General features: G+C 37.8%; 1 protein-coding gene across 1 annotated transcript in view; it reads right to left on the bottom strand.

Moving 5' to 3' along the window:
• The window catches only part of SLC27A6 (solute carrier family 27 member 6), a 68,163-nt gene that overhangs the window by 31,563 nt on the left and 13,775 nt on the right, over positions 1-22,825 (bottom strand). Inside the window, exons 2-4 of the mRNA XM_021939658.2 lie at positions 22,444-22,647; positions 19,037-19,195; positions 17,622-17,746 (exon numbers count right to left, since the gene is read on the bottom strand). Coding sequence (XP_021795350.2) covers positions 17,622-17,746; positions 19,037-19,195; positions 22,444-22,647 — 488 coding nt within the window. The remainder of the gene's footprint in view (positions 1-17,621; positions 17,747-19,036; positions 19,196-22,443; positions 22,648-22,825) is intronic.

Genomic DNA, 22,825 nt, shown 5'->3' with positions numbered 1-22,825 from the left:
CATGTGTCACACCAACACACCTTATGTAATAATAAGAAAGACAATACATTCCAACAGTTTGCTTTCTTCACAGACACTCCAATATTATACACTGAAACAATGTGGACACCAAGTCAAATGGCTATTGCAGAGTCAGTAAGAAGTAACACTAAATGTGAACAGGATGTCAGAGAACTGGGGCAGAAAACAGACTTAAAAGAGATCAGACTCTCTTTTACTGAAGCAGGAAAGGAGTGGTGAGGGGAAAGAGTATGGACTTCTTTTAAGAAAGGATTTGGTAGCATTTAAAATGAGTGACCTACAAGGTCAAGACAGCACAGGTTCCAGCTGCCCCCGAAAATCTTTTCAATGTTGCCTTTAACTCAAGCCTGAGTTTGGGTAGGCCATGGTTTCAGAGATGACAGCCATCAGTTTAACAAAGATTTTAAGTCACAAAAGATAGTTTGAAAAGACTTCTGTGATTTCAAGTCTTACAGCACAAAGTGGGCTTATTTCAAACTCCTCATTTTCCAGACATAATAGTACAGGGATAGGAACTGCCACTTACAGACTACTTACTCTGAATAGCTGCTTTCTATCCTGCAGCACATGGGAGAACGGTGGAGGGAAAGCAAATGCCCCAGACCCAGAACATTCAAAGGCACCTTGTAGAGAAAGACCAGCTCCAACAGTCTGCACGACTTGGCTCTAACTTGAATAACTGTGTTAATTCACCTAAGAAAAGGATGTGTAGATGTGAAGGGAGGCTGATTTTTCCTAGAAACTCAGAAAAACTGTCACCTGAGCTACAACTACCAGTGCTCATTAATGAAAAGTTCTGAAAAGTGCAGGGGCCCATTAGCAAGGTAATTTCCGCAGTGACCTGAATGCATCAGAGTCCCAACTCCCTGCCTGCAATGATGGAAACTTTGATTTATCCGAATTCCCTTGTTGGACTTTGTCTCCTCCAGAAACACCAACGTTCTGTAGAATTTAGCTTTCCTTGCAGGTCTGAGACTAGGGAAAGATTATGTTGGTCATGAGCACACAAGTATCCCAGCAACTGGACTTGTTCTATTTGCTACTCTCTTTTGTTTAAATATTAACAAATGTTGAGGATCTACTATGTGTCAGGCACCATTCTAGGCACTAAGGATATAATAATACATAATAGAACTTATGTAACAGTGGAGGGAAGAAGATTAAGAGAGAATAAAGAGATTATATATAAAATATGTAATGGAATTATAAGCTCTAGGAAGAAAAATAAAGCAGTGAAAGAAGCCACTTTCAAGAACAAGACAGACCTCATAATCCAGTGTCCATCTGCATTCTTCATGCATGACTGCTCACAGCTTTCACACCACATCACTATCCTTTCGTCTTCAGCAAGATGATAAGAATGCCCAGTGCTCCTTCTTTGGGCACCAGCGGTATGTGCAGATCAACATATGCAGGCCTGAAGTCCAGGAACTTTCACCCTAGTGATGTTCCTTTATCACATAGAAGTTGAGCCAGTCTTTTCCCCTGCTCTCCAGCCATTTTTGGACATGCTTGGAACTCTTCGCTTCTCTCCTCAGAAGAGTCTGTCAGTAATTAACCTTTTTGTATTCTCTTGATGCATGTATAACATCAGTCTACCCAAACTTTGGGTAGGGAGCCCATCAAGTTGGTAGGGTGACCACAACAGACATTTGTGGAGCTTGAGGTCAGAGAAGCCCACTCTAGGAGGTATTTGATGGGTTAGAGAGTGACCTATACAATATCTAGGGGAGGAACAGTCCAAGGGAGGAGAGTCCCGGTGTAGTGAAGGAAAGGCAAGGAGGCAGATAGGCTGGAGTAAACAAGGAATAAACTATGTGGGGAGCTGGGGGGTCAGGGAGATCATGGCAGAAGGAAACAGATCCCATAGAGCCATGCAGGCGATGCTGAAGAGATCTGGGTTTTCTTCCAAGTAAAACCATCAGAGGGATTTGAGTAGTAATTTCACATTTACCAATTTATATTTTAACAGAATCATTCCAACTGCTATGGCAAGAATAGAATTTAGGGGTCAAGAGCGGAGTTAAGAAGAGGCTATTGCAAAAGTTTCTAGAGGAAGGAAGCACTTACATCTAAATAACAGTGTAATTTGTAAGGTGAGGTTTGATTGTGGATATAGCTAAAGGTAGAATCTGAAAGATTTGCTCATGGATTGGATAGGACGTATGAGAGAAAGAGAAAGCTTCAAGGAAGATTCCTAATTTTTTTGTTTTGTTGTGTTTTGTTTTTTGGTTTTTGTTTTGTTTTGGTTTGGTTTTTGATTGATCACCTGGAAGAATGGAGTTGCCATTAACTAAGACAGTCAAGATGGAGACAAAGATTACATTTTGATGGAGCGGGGGTGTAAAAAGTTGGACTTTGGCTATTTTTGAGGTAAGATGTCAGATTTCTCAGTGGACACGTCAGGTAGGAATCTCGAAATCAAGGGAGAAGACAGGATTGGAGATACCAATTTGAGAGTTAAGTTGTAGATGGTATTTGCAACCAGGAGTCTATCCATGGAGTGACAATAGAGTGAAAAGAGTAAAGGTTTGAGAGTGAGTCTGGGGCATGCAAACATTTAGTCAAGAAGATCAAGGAAGGTCCGGCAATGAGGAGACTTTGAAGTCATAAACTGACATTCTTGAGCCTGGTTTACATGAGTCCAACCTAAAGACATGTACTGATAAATTGAGTCCTGGTCCTGGAAGGCTGAAGACTACATCTTTAGTTTTGGCATATTCACTATGATAATTTAAAAATCTTGTGAGGCTTCTTCCAGAAAGCACCCCCTATTGTAGTCAACCTGTTTCTATTGGAGTTAAATCATTAATCATCCTATCACTTCTGGATGTAATTGTTATTACATTCCTTATATAGATGAAAGAACAAGAACTAGCCCAAGATCACAAAGCTCATAAGACATGGTTGTTGGTTAGGCTTAAATTTCAGGCTCCCCAACTCCAAGGGGCAAATAAATTAATTCAATGAATCGCCTTATGTCACATGGCAAATTAATAGAAAAGTTGTAATCAAATCCTTGATCTTCTCAATTCATTGTGTTTTCCCCCCACTGGGAATAAATGATGTGATCATGGAGAATTCTAGTAGGTTATCATTTGCTGAATATTCTTGTATTTCCTGACAAGCCCTCACTGCAGAGCAAAGATTAACCATTCCTGACCTTCACTTTATGTGTCCATAGCAAGAGAGTTCAGGAATAGACAATTTAAGGAATAGGCAATGTAGAAAATAGCAAATGAATACTCAAAGAAATAATCCTGGACATAAGTTTTTAAATGTTAAATTAATATCAAATGTGGGAAAATCCTACTAACATACCACATCTACAATAAGAATACAGAATCTAAGAGGAGACATGCATAATATTTTTAGGGTTTCTGGTTTTTTTAGTCTTTTTGTGACAAGTCACCATAAAATTGTTAATATTTTATTATTAAAGTTTTATTTTAAAATAATCATGATCTATTTATATGGAATTTAAAAATCAGTATTACATAATTTTTATTAGTCAAAGACCAATTAGTTTTCAATACCTACAAAATTACTCTAATTTCATAAATACATTCTACAAAATTACTCTAATTTTGTTAATACATTCATGTAAAACATTACTAATCTTGCTCTGTCACCCAAGCTGCTGGAGGGCAGTGATGAAATCATAGCTCACTGCAGCTTCAAACTTCTGGGCGCAAATAATCCTGCCACCTCCGCCTCCCCCGTAGCATGGACTGCTACTGGCATACATCCCCACCCGTGGCTTTTTTTTTTTTTTTTTTTTTTTGTAGAGATGGGACTCTCACTGTGTTGTCTAAATTGGTCTCAAACTTCTGGCCTCAAGCAATCCTCCTGCCTTTGGTTTCCCAAAGTGCTGGGATTACAGGCATGAGCCACTGCACTCAACCTACCTTTTGTTTAAAAACCTTCCATTTGTATTTGGCTTCCTCATTTACAGTTTTTCACATATATCTCATAACTGGATTATGAGAATCAAGGGTCAATTAGAAGAAGTAGGTATTGTTACTTATTTTATATAAAGAGAAGAATTATGGCTTAAAGAAGAGAAGTGAGCAACTGAAAGTCAAACAACAGGAGCTTGAAATTGAGCCTATGTCATTAGGTTCCATAGCCAATGCACTGTCAGATGGATTCCTACCTAAAGCTAAATTTCTTGGGAAATTTTACAAAGAAGGGATATATGTATCCTCAATGGAATTAGCATAAATGGCATAAAGGACAGATAGAAAAAGACGTGTATATTTTACATGCAGTGCTACCTATGAAATGTGAATCATTAGCTATTAAAATTAGCACTTATAAAAAGCCTTTAATATATACACATGGTTCTAAAACACCCAAAAATATTCACAAATTCCTGTGCAATTCCACTAGCATTTAGCCTGCTAACAGCTATTTATGTTATCCCCTTGTATTTCTACATTTACAGTTTCTAAGCAGAAAAGAGTTTCTGGCACCTTACCAACTTTTCTAAATGCTTTTGTATCTATTATGAAAACGTAAATATATCTTTGACTTATTTAAGGAAAATTGGGTTTTAAAAGAGAGATTACTTTCTTAACCATATAATAATATGCTTCAAATACTTAGGGAATGAAATAATAAAAAATACATAAATATCTTTAAGTAACTAGATCTTACAGGCAAAATCGATTGTTTTGAAAGCTACAGAGAATTGTAATGAAACTATGTCAGAACATCTTGATAACAATTAAAGTTTACATTAATTTTAAAATGCTAGTCTTAAAAAGTTACTAAAATACGGTGGGAAAAGTTTTCCAAAAGTTAATACTTTAATAGATTACATCTTTTACAGGACACGAAAAGGAGGAAACATGATAAGACACTCATAGAAACTAAGAAAATGAAAATATGATGAAAGAGCAAATGTTTTTAATATTCCCATTTTCAATAGAGAAAAAAGAATAAATGGAATGCACTTAACGAGGCACAAGGTAAAGCCAAGATTTTAGCCTATGACTGTCTTTGGTCCCACTCAAAAAGTAACTGGCAAAACAAATGAACAAACAAGCAAGTTCAAGATACCAAGATCAAGTTAGCATCATTCGATCTCTCCTATTGGAATCTTATTCTCTGGTACTACTGAATCTTCTTCATTCCCATATCATATCTAGATATGACAAAGAAAACTCTTGAAGGAATGATAGATTCTTTTGGAGAAAAGAAAGCAGGTTTCCTTTCAAACTGAAACACTCTCACACTGCCATAAATTGCTTCTTGTGTTACAAAATTTTCATCTTGTCAGCCTCAGAAAAACAAAACAAAATAATAATTTTAAAAAACCCTGTAAACTCTTAGGGGCTCACTGCAGGATTGTCTAAGCATTACTCATGAAAAATTTAACACAATTTGTATAGTTTAAAAATGAATAAAAATATTTATTGAATACACTGGTACTTTAAAATAGCTCCCTTTTTATAATGGGAGACAAGTGTAAGACATTTTGTCAAATTTCAATATTCTTTACCAAAAGTATTCAGAATCATAAAGATGTTTTCTGGCTCCCAGGGAATTTCTTAGCTTTTAGGAAAACAAAACAAGGGAAAGGGATATAATTTTTAGAAAATACATTACTAATAAGTATAGACTATGCCTTGAGAATGTCAAAATGTGGGTGTTCTACATTGACATATATAGACAAATTACATAGCCTAAATGTCAAACTACAAATAGTAGCTTGAAAAATAAGCATCATACATGCATCACACTGTAGGTCCTTGCTTTGTTAATTAGGTCCCATTTTTTGTACTATTTGAGCTTCAGATTCCTACATCCAATTGCCTATTTAACTTCTTCATCTGGATGCCCAATATATCAAACTTAACAGATCTAAAAAATTAATTTTAATTCCTTGAATCCTAGTTTTCTTTATCTCAGAAAATAGTTCATAATTTTCCTAGATGTTTGAGCCAAAATCTGGGACTTATCCTCCATTCTACCCATTCCTTCACTTCCTATTCTTGATCTAACAAGTCTTGTTAGCTTTCCTTCAAAATAGATCCCAAACTGGTATATTTTTTTTCCCAGTTTTTCCTTCATCTTTTTTCAACTACTCTGATGGGAATAAAATCCACGTTTCTCCTCCAAGATTACAAAGATTGAAGCCCTACAAGATCGTGTCAATGGATTTTCCGGCACACCCTCCTTCTCTTCAAACATTCAGGTGGTGTTTTCTGTGGGCCTCTTCCTTTTCAGTTTCTTCTGTCATGACTGCCACCTCCCAGCTTTTCTGTTCCTGGATCCCACTTGTCATATCAGGTCCTCAGCTCGTTGATTACTATTTTTGTGAAGTCTTTTCTGACCACCCAGCCTAATTGGCAATGTCCTACTCCCACAGCCCATCATTCTCCATCACCGCATCCTGTTTTGTTTCTTCATAACACTTGTCACTGTCTGTAATTACTTTTCCTTGTGTTTGCTGGGTTTATTTTCTCTCCCCCTCATCAAAGAGAGTATAAATTCCATGAGAGAAGCAGTTTGATTTGTCCTGCGTGTCCCTGTATATCTAATCCTATAATATTACTTGAATGAATGAATGAACGAATGAATGAGTAAATGAATATGTTACATATATGGTCCTATCCCTAGATATATCCCTAGATATGGCTAACTGTTGACTGTGTTAGGAAGAATTATTTATATAAGACAAACTCTGCAGCAAGACTCCCCAGGAGGCTCACTGATGTCTACAGATTCCTCACCAATCAATACTAAAGACAACATTAATATGAATACAGAACTAGACCCAATCAGATTGTACGATGGTGCTTTAGTAACCTAGAAAACTTGGTAGATTAAAAGTGAGGGAGAGCTGCTTTCCTAGTCTCAGGGGAAGAGAAGAACAACTTCATCTCACCATGACTAACAGGAGTCAGTCTCTTTTTCTGGATAATGCTGCTGCCAGCAGTTTTAAAGAAGTACATATAATATTTATGCCAAAATAACTTTTGTAACTGGAGTTTCAAAAAAGAAAATCAGTGAGGGATGGGGTGCATGTTTGAGAGACGGGAATGGATAAATGCTTCTGGCCAGAGAAAACCAACCCTAGGGAGTCTTTGTGCAACTACACATAAACATTCAACTCACACTGTGACTTCTGCCTGCAGGTAAATTTCCTTTGGAATATGCTACTTACCCTGAGATTGTCAACAAATCTGAATCTGTTTTAAAAACACATGGTTTTGCTTTCTTTTAAATAACTGTCTGTGGGGCTTCAAACCATGGCTTATGAGACATTCCATTTTAATTCTTTGAAGGTGAGGACCAGGACCATGTCATGTGTTCATTCTCTGGCTCTACCTGAGTCCACTGATGTGCTGGCTGTGCAGCAGAAACTGCGCCTTCCTTTCAAGGGAATGTCATTGAAAGGAACATTGGACAGCAAAAATGTAAGATCTCCTTGAAGGGAAAAGATGTCATAACAGAATGACTTTCTCCTTTTCCTAATTTTTAATGCCAAGAACAGCTTGTACTCATTTTGTGCAAGGTCAACAAAGGGGATTAGCTAGTACAATGCTTCTCTGCTTAAAAAAAATGTAAAGTTTTCCTTTGGGTAAAGCTATATGTATTTCCTTCTTTCTTCCTCAGTTTGCATTCAGGTAAGCATTTGCAGATTATTTCATAAACATCATTTTTTCTTCAAAGATATTTAGTCAAAAATTAAAATTAAAAATTAAATTATTATTTTTTTTTTGAGTCAGAGTCTTGCTCTGTCACCCAGGCTGGAGTACAGTGGCACAATCTGGGCTCACACAACCTCCACCTCATGGGTTTAAGCAATTCTCCTGCCTCAGCCTCCTGGGTAGCTGGGATTACAGGTGGTTGCCACCATGCCCGGCTAATTTTTGTATTTTTAGTAGAGATCGTTTCCCCATATTGTATTTTCGTATTTAAATAATAATAATTTTGTATTTTTAGTAGAGATGGTTTCCCCATATTGATCAGGCTGACCTCAAACTCCTGACCTCAAGTGATCTGCCCACCTTGGCCTCCCAAAGTGCTGGGATTACAGACATGAACCACCATGCCCACCCCTAAAAATTAAATTAATTAAAAAGCAATCAGGTGTTCTGTTTTCAATTCTCAGTTCTAATTCTCTGAAGCTATAATCTTTTCTCCAAATCAGTGCAATACAGATTCAGAGAGTTAAAAAGAATATTTCATTTCATTAAAAAATTTAAAGGAAAACACTGAGAAAAGATTTGTAACCAATATGAAAAACTATTAATACCTTTATTATATGAAGTGGAAGTTCAAATGGATAAGGTAAAACATTATATTCCAAAGACATAAATGAGTACAAGACACAAAAGAGACATTTTTAAAAGGGAAATACAGCTGGAAAACTGTCCCACCTCGCCAGCAATCTTAACAGAGCACATTAATATATGTTTGTGTCTAGTCTATACAATTATAAACAAAAGTAAATACTCAAATTTACTTCTCTAATTAAAAACCACTGAGGCATCCTTTGTTCAAACAAAGTATTATTGAGGTGCTCAGGAAATTGGGTTTAATTCATGATATTTGAAAGGGTGGGCCTTGGAAATTGGCCTGCTTTTACTCTGACTCACCATGTTTCAGGAACTTTTGAGGGAGCTTAAAAGAGCTTCTAATTTTCCAAGACGCACAACTGGAAAACCACTATTTTTAATAACACCCAGTACTGACAAACACTGTGCAACAGGCATACTCCTACAATGTGCATGAGATTCTAAATCACTTCAACCGCTGTGAACAGCAATTTAGAAATATTTTGTAAAAATCGCAGAAGCATCCATATACTTTGGCTATTTACATTCACTTCTGAAAATCTAAATTAGCTCAATTGCATGAAGACACTAAATGCCGCATTATTTAAGTTGGTAAATTTTAGAAATAAGTAAATCCATGTATTCAACCATTCGATAAATATTTACTGATCAATGACATTACACAAACTAATGTCACCATTAATGGCTGACAGGAAGCAGGAATGGTGGAGCACGTGGTTTAGAAAGCAGATGAGCTTCACTAGGTAGCACCTACTGTATTCTGTACTAAAGTCATGAAATCTCATCTGAAGGTGACCTTAATCTTACTGGAGGGCATTAATTCCCTAAATTAACCTACTCCAGATATCACATTACCAAAAAGTACAACGAAAACTAGAAGAGAAAATATGTGAGGTTATGGCATTCTAAGTGTATTACTGGGGTTCTTTAGGTTAAGACTACATCCCTTATCTGAAGTAAGGTCTCCTTGAAGAGAAAAAAATTCAAAAATGTAAAACAATTATCTGGAACTCTTTGTCTTGGCTATGAATCTATGGAATCTATAGTTATTTGAAGCACTCCAGACAAAAAATGAGTAAGAATGGCTTCTGCCACATGGAGGTGGGTCAGAAGCTCGACTGGAGGTTTCTCCTTGGTAAACTCCAAGCTCAAAATAAATCAAAGCAATTTGTACATCAGATTATCCAATTTCACATTTTTTTGTGTGTCCATCTTCCCTATGTAATCTCATATCTTTAAAAAGTCTTGGGGGCGGAGCAAGATGGCCGAATAGGAACAGCTCCAGTCTCCAACTCCCAGCGCGAGCAACACAGAAGACCGGTGATTTCTGCATTTTCAACTGAGGTACTGGGTTCATCTCACTGGGGAGTGCCGGACGATCGGTGCTGGTCAGCTGCTGCAGCCCGACCAGCGAGAGCTGAAGCAGGGCGAGGCATTGCCTCACCTGGGAAGCGCAAGGGGGAAGGGAATCCCTTTTCCTAGCCAGGGGAACTGAGACACACAACACCTGGAAAATCGGGTAACTCCCACCCCAATATTGCGCTTTAAGCAAACAGGCACACCAGGAGATCATATCCCACACCTGGCCGGGAGGGTCCCACGCCCACGGAGCCTCCCTCATTGCTAGCACAGCAGTCTGTGATCTACCGGCAAGGCAGCAGCGAGGCTGGGGGAGGGGCGCCCGCCATTGCTGAGGCTTAAGTAGGTAAACAAAGCTGCTGGGAAGCTCCAACTGGGTGGAGCTCACAGCAGCTCAAGGAAACCTGCCTGTCTCTGTAGACTCCACCTCTGGGGACAGGGCACAGCTACACAACAACAACAACAACAACAAAAAAGCAGCAGAAACCTTTGCAGACGCAAACGACTCTGTCTGACAGCTTTGAAGAGAGCAGTGGATCTCCCAACACGGAGGTTGAGATCTGAGAAGGGACAGACTGCCTGCTCAAGTGGGTCCCTGACCCCTGAGTAGCCTAACTGGGAGACATCCCCCACTAGGGGTAGTCTGACACCCCACACCTCAAAGGGTGGAGTACACCCCTGAGAGGAAGCTTCCAAAGCAAGAATCAGACAGGTACACTCGCTATTCAGAAATATTCTATCTTCTGCAGCCTCTGCTGCTGATACCCAGGCAAACAGGGTCTGGAGTGGACCTCAAGCAATCTCCAACAGACCTACAGCTGAGGGTCCTGACTGTTAGAAGGAAAACTATCAAACAGGAAGGACACCTACACCAAAACCCCATCAGTACATCACCATCATCAAAGACCAGAGGCAGATAAAACCACAAAGATGGGGAAAAAGCAGGGCAGAAAAGCTGGAAATTCAAAAAATAAGAGCACATTTCCCCCGGCAAAGGAGCGCAGCTCATCGCCAGCAACGGATCAAAGCTGGACGGAGAATGACTTTGACGAGATGAGAGAAGAAGGCTTCAGTCCATCAAATTTCTCAGAGCTAAAGGAGGAATTACGTACCCAGCGCAAAGAAACAAAAAATCTTGAAAAAAAAGTGGAAGAATTGACGGCTAGAGTAATTAATGCAGAGAAGGTCATAAACGAAATGAAAGAGATGAAAACCATGACACGAGAAATACGTGACAAATGCACAAGCTTCAGTAACCGACTCGATCAACTGGAAGAAAGAGTATCAGCGATTGAGGATCAAATGAATGAAATGAAGCGAGAAGAGAAACCAAAAGAAAAAAGAAGAAAAAGAAATGAACAAAGCCTGCAAGAAGTATGGGATTATGTAAAAAGACCAAATCTGCGTCTGATTGGGGTGCCTGAAAGTGAGGGGGAAAATGGAACCAAGTTGGAAAACACTCTTCAGGATATCATCCAGGAGAACTTCCCCAACCTAGTAGGGCAGGCCAACATTCAAATCCAGGAAATACAGAGAACGCCACAAAGATACTCCTCGAGAAGAGCAACTCCAAGACACATAATTGCCAGATTCACCAAAGTTGAAATGAAGGAAAAAATCTTAAGGGCAGCCAGAGAGAAAGGTCGGGTTACCCACAAAAGGAAGCCCATCAGACTCACAGCAGATCTCTCGGCAGAAACTCTCCAAGCCAGAAGAGAGTGGGGGCCAATATTCAACATTCTTAAAGAAAAGAATTTTAAACCCAGAATTTCATATCCAGCCAAACTAAGTTTCATAAGTGAAGGAGAAATAAAATCCTTTACAGATAAGCAAATGCTTAGAGATTTTGTCACCACTAGGCCTGCCTTACAAGAGACCCTGAAGGAAGCACTCAACATGGAAAGGAACAACCGGTACCAGCCATTGCAAAAACATGCCAAAATGTAAAGACCATCGAGGCTAGGAAGAAACTGCATCAACTAACGAGCAAAATAACCAGTTAATATCATAATGGCAGGATCAAGTTCACACATAACAATCTTAACCTTAAATGTAAATGGACTAAATGCTCCAATGAAAAGACACAGACTGGCAAACTGGATAAAGAGTCAAGACCCATCAGTCTGCTGTATTCAGGAGACCCATCTCACACGCAGAGACATACATAGGCTCAAAATAAAGGGATGGAGGAAGATTTACCAAGCAAATGGAGAACAAAAAAAAGCAGGGGTTGCAATACTAGTCTCTGATAAAACAGACTTTAAACCATCAAAGATCAAAAGAGACAAAGAAGGCCATTACATGATGGTAAAGGGATCAATTCAACAGGAAGAGCTAACTATCCTAAATATATGCACCCAATACGGGAGCACCCAGATTCATAAAGCAAGTCCTTAGAGACTTACAAAGAGACTTAGACTCCCATACAATAATAATGGGAGACTTCAACACTCCACTGTCAACATTAGACAGATCAACAAGACAGAAAGTTAACAAGGATATCCAGGAATTGAACTCATCTCTGCAGCAAGCAGACCTAATAGACATCTATAGAACTCTCCACCCCAAATCAACAGAATATACATTCTTCTCAGCACCACATCGTACTTACTACAAAATTGACCATATAATTGGAAGTAAAGCACTCCTCAGCAAATGTACAAGAACAGAAATTATAACAAACTGTCTCTCAGACCACAGTGCAATCAAACTAGAACTCAGGACTAAGAAACTCAATCAAAACCGCTCAACTACATGGAAACTGAACAACCTGCTCCTGAATGACTACTGGGTACATAACGAAATGAAGGCAGAAATAAAGATGTTCTTTGAAACCAATGAGAACAAAGATACAACATACCAGAATCTCTGGGACACATTTAAAGCAGTGTGTAGAGGGAAATTTATAGCACTAAATGCCCACAAGAGAAAGCAGGAAAGATCAAAAATTGACACTCTAACATCACAATTAAAAGAACTAGAGAAGCAAGAGCAAACACATTCCAAAGCTAGCAGAAGGCAAGAAATAACTAAGATCAGAGCAGAACTGAAGGAGATAGAGACACAAAAAACCCTCCAAAAAATCAATGAATCCAGGAGTTGGTTTTTTGAAAAGATCAACAAAATTGACAGACCACTAGCAAGACTAATAAAGAAGAAAAGAGAGAAGAATCAAATCGACGCAATTAAAAATGATAAAGGGGATATCACCACAGATCCCACAGAAATACAAACTACCATCAGAGAATACTATAAACACCTCTACGCAAATAAACTGGAAAACCTAGAAGAAATGGATAATTTTCTGGACACTTACACTCTTCCAAGACTAAACCAGGAAGAAGTTGAATCCCTGAATAGACCAATAGTAGGCTCTGAAATTGAGGCAATAATTAATAGCCTACCAACCAAAAAAAGTCCAGGACCAGATGGATTCACAGCTGAATTCTACCAGAGGTACAAGGAGGAGTTGGTACCATTCCTTCTGAAACTATTCCAATCAATAGAAAAAGAGGGAATCCTCCCTAACTCATTTTATGAGGCCAACATCATCCTGATACCAAAGCCTGGCAGAGACACAACAAAAAAAGAGAATTTTAGACCAATATCCCTGATGAACATCGATGCAAAAATCCTCAATAAAATACTGGCAAACCGGATTCAACAACACATCAAAAAGCTTATCCACCATGATCAAGTGGGCTTCATCCCTGGGATGCAAGGCTGGTTCAACATTCGCAAATCAATAAACATAATCCAGCATATAAACAGAACCAAAGACAAGACCCACATGATTATCTCAATAGATGCAGAAAAGGCTTTTGACAAAATTCAACAGCCCTTCATGCTAAAAACGCTCAATAAATTCGGTATTGATGGAACGTACCTCAAAATAATAAGAGCTATTTATGACAAACCCATAGCCAATATCATACTGAATGGGCAAAAACTGGAAAAATTCCCTTTGAAAACTGGCACAAGACAGGGATGCCCTCTCTCACCACTCCTATTCAACATAGTGTTGGAAGTTCTGGCTAGGGCAATTAGGCAAGAGAAAGAAATCAGGGGTATTCAGTTAGGAAAAGAAGAAGTCAAATTGTCCCTCTTTGCAGATGACATGATTGTATATTTAGAAAACCCCATTGTCTCAGCCCAAAATCTCCTTAAGCTGATAAGCAACTTCAGCAAAGTCTCAGGATACAAAATTAATGTGCAAAAATCACAAGCATTCTTATACACCAGTAACAGACAAACAGAGAGCCAAATCATGAATGAACTTCCATTCACAATTGCTTCAAAGAGAATCAAATACCTAGGAATCCAACTTACAAGGGATGTAAAGGACCTCTTCAAGGAGAACTACAAACCACTGCTCACTGAAATAAAAGAGGACACAAACAAATGGAAGAACATACCATGCTCATGGATAGGAAGAGTCAATATCGTGAAAATGGCCATACTGCCCAAGGTAATTTATAGATTCAATGCCATCCCCATCAAGCTACCAATGAGTTTCTTCACAGAATTGGAAAAAACTGCTTTAAAGTTCATATGGAACCAAAAAAGAGCCCGCATCTCCAAGACAATCCTAAGTCAAAAGAACAAAGCTGGAGGCATCACGCTACCTGACTTCAAACTATACTACAAGGCTACAGTAACCAAAACAGCATGGTACTGGTACCAAAACAGAGATATCGACCAATGGAACAGAACAGAGTCCTCAGAAATAATACCACACATCTACAGCCATCTGATCTTTGACAAACCTGAGAGAAACAAGAAATGGGGAAAGGATTCCCTATTTAATAAATGGTGCTGGGAAAATTGGCTAGCCATAAGTAGAAAGCTGAAACTGGATCCTTTCCTTACTCCTTATACGAAAATTAATTCAAGATGGATTAGAGACTTAAATGTTAGACCTAATACCATAAAAATCCTAGAGGAAAACCTAGGTAGTACCATTCAGGACATAGGCATGGGCAAAGACTTCATGTCTAAAACACCAAAAGCAACGGCAGCAAAAGCTAAAATTGACAAATGGGATCTAATTAAACTAAAGAGCTTCTGCACAGCAAAAGAAACTACCATCAGAGTGAACAGGCAACCTACAGAATGGGAGAAAATTTTTGCAATCTACTCATCTGACAAAGGGCTAATATCCAGAACCTACAAAGAACTCAAACAAATTTACAAGAAAAAAACAAACAACCCCATCAAAAATTGGGCAAAGGATATGAACAGACATTTCTCAAAAGAAGACATTCATACAGCCAACAGACACATGAAAAAATGCTCATCATCACTGGCCATCAGAGAAATGCAAATCAAAACCACAATGAGATACCATCTCACACCAGTTAGAATGGCGATCATTAAAAAGTCAGGAAACAACAAGTGCTGGAGAGGATGTGGAGAAAAAGGAACACTTTTACACTGTTGGTGGGATTGTAAACTAGTTCAACCATTGTGGAAAACAGTATGGCGATTCCTAAAGGATCTAGAACTAGATGTACCATATGACCCAGCCATCCCATTACTGGGGATATACCCAAAGGATTATAAATTATGCTGCTATAAAGACACATGCACACGTATGTTTATTGCAGCACTATTCACAATAGCAAAGACTTGGAATCAACCCAAATGTCCATCAGTGACAGATTGGATTAAGAAAATGTGGCACATATACACCATGGAATACTATGCAGCCATAAAAAAGGATGAGTTTGTGTCCTTTGTAGGGACATGGATGCCCCTGGAAACCATCATTCTTAGCAAACTATCGCAAGAACAGAAAACCAAACACCGCATGTTCTCACTCATAGGTGGGAACTGAACAATGAGATCACTTGGACTCAGGAAGGGGAACATCACACACCGGGGCCTATCATGGGGAGGGGGGAGGGGGGAGGGATTGCATTGGGAGTTATACCTGATGTAAATGACGAGTTGATGGGTGCAGCAGACCAACATGGCACACGTATACATATGTAACAAACCTGCACGTTATGCACATGTACCCTACAACTTAAAGTATAATAACAATAAATAAATTAAAAAAAAAAAAAAAAAGTCTTATTTAAATGCCTCCAACCTAGTGTCAGCTGTGCTCTGGGTAACTGAAAAATTACATGTTCAGATTTTAGCCAAAGAGAAGAAGAGAAGATATCCCAGCACACCATTCATGCCTTAAGTAGGTGTGATGATGGCAGAGGTGATAAGTGAGAGATCCTCTAGTCTAGGAAAGGTGGGTCTCAAAGACCAAGGTTCTGTTGCCCCACCCCACGCAGGGCAATATCCTACTCTACTGTCATTCTTGAAGGGGCCGATGTGGATTTTATTTGTAAAATAATCAGATAACTAAAGATGAATTATTTATAATAATAAATAATAAAATAATATAATTAAAGAATTAAATAAATTTGATTAAAGAAAGTCACTTCTTTATAGTCTCAAGAATGTTTAGAAAATCATAAAGTTAAAGAAGAAGCATTTAGAGATATAAATGAAACCAGGAAACAGAAAATAACTTCTGAGGGCAAAAAAAAAATGAACCGATGAAGATAAATTTCAGGCTATTGCAACTGTCTCTGCTTCTCTATTTTTCAGATGGTGGCAGTTGATCAAAAGAATGTGGAAATGACTTCTTCAGGTAAGGAGACAAGTGCAAATCAAAGAAATATTTTTTTTTTTTTAATTTAAAGTAAAACAAAAAAAAAAGTCCTAATATAATCCCTTACTCAAAAGAAAAAATAGAAAATAAATTATAATCAGTGTCAGTGGTCAGTAGTTATTTTTTTAAAGAACAGCATTTTAAAAGATTATTTTAACCTTAGAATAATTGCTTTCTGTAAACATAGCATGAATCTAATTTCATAATCTGCTGCATGTTATGTTTATAGAAATTTTAATTAGTCTAAACACAAAGTCTTTGGGTCTGTCCTATCTTGCTACAGTAAAAAGCATATTAGTACATTCTTGGATAGCTGTCTGTTTATTTTCTTTCACTTGTCTTATTTTATCTTGGGGTATTGCATGCATCTTTGTAAGTCAGCTAAACTATGTTCCGAAAGAAGGTGAGAGACAGGACTAGCTGTATTTCCTAGGCTAACTAAGAATTCCTAAGCCTAGCTGGGGAAGGTGACTGCACCCACCTTTAAACACCGGGCTTGTAACTCAGCTCACACCTGATCAAGCAAGTAGTAAAGAGAGCTCACTAAAATACCAATTAGGCTAAAAGCAGGTGGTAAAGAAATAGTCAATCATCTATTGCCTGAGAGCACAGAGGGAGGGACAAAGATCTGGATAAAATCCCAGGCATTTGAGCTGGCAGTGGCAACCTGCTTTGGGTCCCCTCTTGTATGGGAGCTCTGTTTCACTCTATTAAATCTTGCAACTGCACACTCTTCTGGTCCGCGTTTATTCCGACTCAAACTGAGTTTTCACTCACCATCCACCACTGGTGGTTGCCGCAGTGGCAGACCGGCTGCTGACTTCTACCCCTCTGGATCCCGCAGGGTGTCTGCTGTGCTTCTAATCTAGCAAGGTGCCCATTGCTGCTCCCCATGGGGCTAGAGGCGCACCATTGTTTCTGCGATGCTAAGTGCCGGGGTTCGTCCTAATTGAGCTGAACACTAGTCGCTGGGTTCCACGGTTCTCTTCCATGACCCATGGCTTCTAATAGAGCTATGACACCCACTGCATGGCCCAGAGTTCCATTCCTTGGAATCTGTGAGGCCAAGAACCCCAGATGAGAGAACACAAGGCTTGCCACCATCTTGGGAGCAGCCTGCCACCATCTTAGGAGCTCTAAGAACAAAGACCCACCAGTAACAAAGGTAGAGTATAAACAAAGAAATAAAAATAACTTTTTCTATCTTAATACTTATTCTTTCTGACATATTTTTTTCTGATAATGATTACACCTACCTTAGATTGTTTGCAAAGGTAGCGACAAAGTTCTCCAATATACTGAAACACAGTCACATCATACTTCTTGCAGTCATTCCAAAACTGGCTTGCTGAGAATTTCTTCTTTAACACACAAGTGGCACCTATAAGAAAAGACAAAAACAGGCACTAGGGAAAAAAATTCAAGGGCAGAATGAACATAAAACATAAATTATGTTTCTCTGTCTAGAATATGTTTGCTCATTTTAAAACTTTAATAACTCATCGTCAGTAATTTGTATCAAACTCATTTGGAAACACTGATTTTATTGTCCAAAAACTCTGTTAAAAATATTGTAATTCTTATTTTTTAATTCTATTTTTTATTCTATATTTTTGTAATTCTATATGCTTTTTGCAATACACAGGACAAAAGCAACAGTCAAAATAAGTAAAAGAGTTAAAGTATTAGAGCATCGCTATTGATAAGAGTCATCCTTCTTCATAGAAGCCAAGAATATTCATTTACTTTTGAATTTGAATGTATACATATTATTCATTTTTAAAACTTTAAAGCAGTCTCAACATATCTTGAAGTCAACTGTTAGTAAGGTTGAATTGGCAAGATAGTACTAACAAAAAAGTTCTTAAATGACTGCAGACCCTAGTTTTCACAACAATGTATGTCCAGTGAAGATTTTAATGTCTTGACCTTCATCTTTATTTATGGGGGATATTGATAATTATATTCTAAATATTCTATTCTAAAAATTACAGCATTTTAGACAAATACAAGTAGCAAATGATCTCCACTGTTTGTATATTATGTGACATCTAGAAACTGACACATAATCTTGCATGTTTATGAATGGAATCTACTGAGTCACGAGCTCTACCAACTAATTTATTGAGTGTCTATGGCAGATTGTTTGCAAAGATGGCCTCAGCAATTTCTTCAAGGCTCTTACTTTTGCAATGTAAATTTGCTCCTTCTCCCTTCAAGAGGTGGCTTCTATTTCTCCTGGAATCTTGAATCTAGGCTGGCCCATGACTTGCTCTAATCAATGGAATGAAGGTGAAATAACCTATGTGACTTTCAAGAGTAGGCCTTAAGTATGCAGCTTCCATACTCACTCCCTTGGAACATTTCTACACCATTTGAGGAATCTGGGGCTAGATTGTTTGAGGGTGAGTGACCACAAGGAGGGAGAAGCCCAGCCAATAGCCAGCTCCAACTACATGGCCAAATCCTCAGAAAACTGTTCTTTTCACCTCAGGAAAACACTGAATATGCCATAAAATTGTGTGTTTTTTAAAAATAAATATTGTGTTATAATAAAATAATATGCATATAATCACTCTAAATTCTACCATTAAAGCTTCAAATGTTAATAAACACTTGTTCTAATTATTAGGCATTTTGAAAACTTACCAAAAAGAAAATAAAGCCTTACCCAACTCAACACATCCAGAAATTCCCAGGATAGCTGCTGAACTATGATACAGAGGAAGGGTTATATAAACAATGTCATCAGCAGTACAACCAAAAGCCCACAGGACAGCAGAACCCCTTAAAACCTGCAGCTGACTAATCACAGCTGCTTTTGGTAGACCTGGAAGAAAAGAAAAGAACGGCAAACATATATACACACACATACATATACATATGCGTACATATTCATATAACTAGAAAGGAAGTAATAGAAAGGAAGATGATGCTGATAACAACTACACTAGCAATTGACACAAAATATATCATAATCTATCTGCTTTGTAAAACAGGCCATTCTGACTTTAGCAACACTCCTTTGACAGGTTGCTAAGTAGGACTGTATCTCAAACACTATATAGTTGGCCTTTCTGTATAGGTCTAAGATTCTAGAAATTAATTACAGTGGTAGTGCACATTTGGTTTCAGTAGCTGTCTGATAAAGAGTATTTGGGAGGTAAGTTTTTGTGAGTCCTCATGTGTCTGAATATGTCTTTTTTTTCCACCCATACACTTGAATGGCTGCTTGTAAAGAATTCTAGGTAAGAAATTATTTTTATGCAGGACTTTGAAGGCATTGCTCTATAATCTTCTGACTTCCATTATATATGTTGAGCAATTATCAGTCTTTCTGATTTCTTATGCTTTGGATGCAATATGGTATTTCTATTATTTCATTTTTGGAATCTTCTATTAGTTTTCAGTAGTCTATAATATCATGATGACTTGTACTGGGACCACTCTCATCTATCCATTTCGCTGGGAAATTTGTAGACCTTTTCAGTCTAACAACTCAGGTCTTACAGTTCTAGATATTTTTGAATTTGAAAAAAAAAAAAATTCACATCCCCTTCTTCTTGTTCCTTCATTATTTCTGTTTTTTTTTTCCCCATTGCTTTTTTTGGTTACATTTATTTGTGTGTTCATCCTTTCATCTTTAGAACTCTTGATTTTTTTAAGATAGCCCTCCTGGACAGAATCACTAATTTCCTAATCTTGTCTATCCTATTTTTCTACTCTTACCTTTTGCTTTACTTTTTGAGAGATTTATTTTCCAACACTTGTGTTCTCTGAATATTCCTCTTTTTGTAGTATGTTATTTTTATATTATTGACCCTTTTTGTCCCCATCTTTCAGAATATTAGCAATAACAATTTTTTGAAAATTTCTCCTCTCTATCTTGTCAGTTTTCTCCAACATCCTTTTTATCTTTGGTTTGTATTGGTCTCAATCTAATCTAGAATATATTCAGGAGGAATTTTTCAAATATCTGGAGACTATTGACTATCAGTTTATGTTTAAAAGTGCAGATACAAAAACACAAAATAAACAAGCAAAACATTAACTAGAATCTCTGTGCCTGAAGAACACGTATTTACTAGTTGGTTTCACTGTCCAGAACATTCTGATGGGGGAATCCATCATGATCAGTGTCTTTCAATTTTTACACATGGGCTATTCAGATTCCTCAGACAAGAATCTTAATGATTAAAACAGTCAAGTGTTAAAAGAAGTTACATATATTAAAGAGAACTTATATATATATGTATACACATATACATATACACATATTTACAGAGAGGGAGACGTTCTCTTATATCCCCTACTTTTTAAATCCCTGTTCTTCCTAGTATTTTCAGAAGTTCATCTTTTCCAGAGAATACACCTCAGGACTTCTATCAGGGTAGAAGAAGCAATCCAGGACTACAGTTCCTTCTTAAACAAACTTCCCATAAAATTTCCCCATTTATTTTCTGCTCTTTGAGGTACCTGGTACCCAAGTTCTGAGCCTTTCTGGGGTTTGGTGGGGGCAAATGAGTTTTCTTCAAGGCTTTACCATAAGCTTCAGCTTCTTGGGTCTGCGGTATCTGCCACCACACTCAGTCATCATCTCCTTTTCTAAAATTTTGTAGCTGTCATCTCTAGTTCCATTCTTTTTGTCCTAAGGGACTGTGTATCTGCTCAATCTGTGAACTTCTAGACCTGTAATTATTCAGTAGATCTGTTTAGGTAGCCTGAAGAATCTCAGAGAGAAGCTCCCTGAGTCTGGACAGAGTAGCCACACACATATTAGCAGTTTTCAGTTCATTTATCAAAGCTGTTCTAATCATAGTAAAAAAAATAAAAAAAAAAAAATACATCCTATTCTCCAGTCTAAAAGGGATTACAATTAGGAACTGAATAGATTTTTAAAATGTAAGAAAAATTTTACTATGCAATAGTTGCTTACAACCTATGCACAAGAAATAAGTAACAGAATACTCTTAATATGTCTAAGTCAAATCACCAATCATCTTCAAACTAATAATGAAAGCCTATTTAGGCTACCATTAATACCACTCAGTTTTTCCTAGAAATCAATTAAGTTTAACATATCTTTTGAATTCTCTTTCTCTTCTTTCTTAAGACTGAGTCTCACTCTGTTGCCCAGGCTGGAGTGCAGTGGTGCAATCGGCTCACTATAATCCCGAACTTCTGGGATAGAATGATTATCCTGCCTTAGCCTTCTGAGTAGCTGGTATTACAGGTGCATGCCACCACACCTGGCTATTTTTTTTTTTTTTTTTTAGATATGGGGTCTCACTATGTTGCCCAGGCTGGCCTCAAACACTTGGTCTCAAGTAATCCTCCTGCCTTGGCCCCCAAAATATGTGATTATAGGTGTGAGTCACTGTGCCAGGCCCTTCTTTTGAATTCTCAGGCAGTTTTATTATTCTTTGTTATTGCTGTTGTTTACATAAAATAAAGTTTATTTACTTGATTTTATGCTGTATCTTTGTCCAAATTTGCAATGCCTTCAAGATTTCTTGTTTGTCATATAATTCAATTACCCTAACCAAAATCAGGAGAGTCAGCGACAGGTGCCTAAATTGCAGGTATACCTGGATTATGCTTAGGATTTAATAATTTACACAGGAATATAGAGAACTGTTTTCAAGTACATTAAAACACTTTTTAAATCCAAAAGAATCAGTAGAAACTATTTAAACTAATTTCTTCATTTTAGATATCACAAATTTAAGGATCAGAGAAGCTAACAAAGATCTTGCCTAAAAAGTCAAGTATCATACACTGAGCAATGAGACTGGATCAGGGTGTTTGGACACTCCCGTGCCCTTTGTACTACCAAACTTTAAGAAAATATTGTCAAATGGGACAAACGCCAAATGAACAAGATGACTTTTCAAGTATAAGTTAAAATAATTAACTTTCCATTCAAGTTGGAAAGTTCTAGCATCTGAGATCCTTACATCTTCTTGCAAGCATGCGTTCTCAGATGGTTGGTCACTACCTATGGTAGAAATTTGCCCAACACCATTGCTTTGCAAATTTGTTGCATTCATTTTAGCCTTCAGAATAATTGGATCATACCTGTTGTTCCAGAGGTAAAAATGTAAAGACAAGTAGACTTGAGGAGTGAGACAACATGGCGGCTGCGTGGCACGGGCTCATCAGATGAGGTGCTCAATTTTTCTTTGAGTGAAATTATGCCTTGTGGAACTGAATCTTTCATCCCCCAAACACTGATATTTTCTGAGAGGCTTGGAAGGATTTCTTCTACAGTTCCAAGCAAATCTAAAAGCCAAAGGGTTGGGAAGAGGTAAGCAAACCTTAAATCTCAAACCATTCACTTTGGAGTTGCTTTTGTGTATTGAAACAGGGATCAAATGTAAATAAAATGCTGATTTCTTTCTCATGTTGGACAAGTAATATCACAGCCATTTTATGGTTCTGTTTCAACAGGACCACCTGA

This window comes from Papio anubis, chromosome 5, assembly GCF_008728515.1.
Source record: "Papio anubis isolate 15944 chromosome 5, Panubis1.0, whole genome shotgun sequence".
Lineage (NCBI taxonomy): Eukaryota > Metazoa > Chordata > Mammalia > Primates > Cercopithecidae > Papio > Papio anubis.
This window is presented reverse-complemented; position numbering and strand designations above follow the sequence as displayed.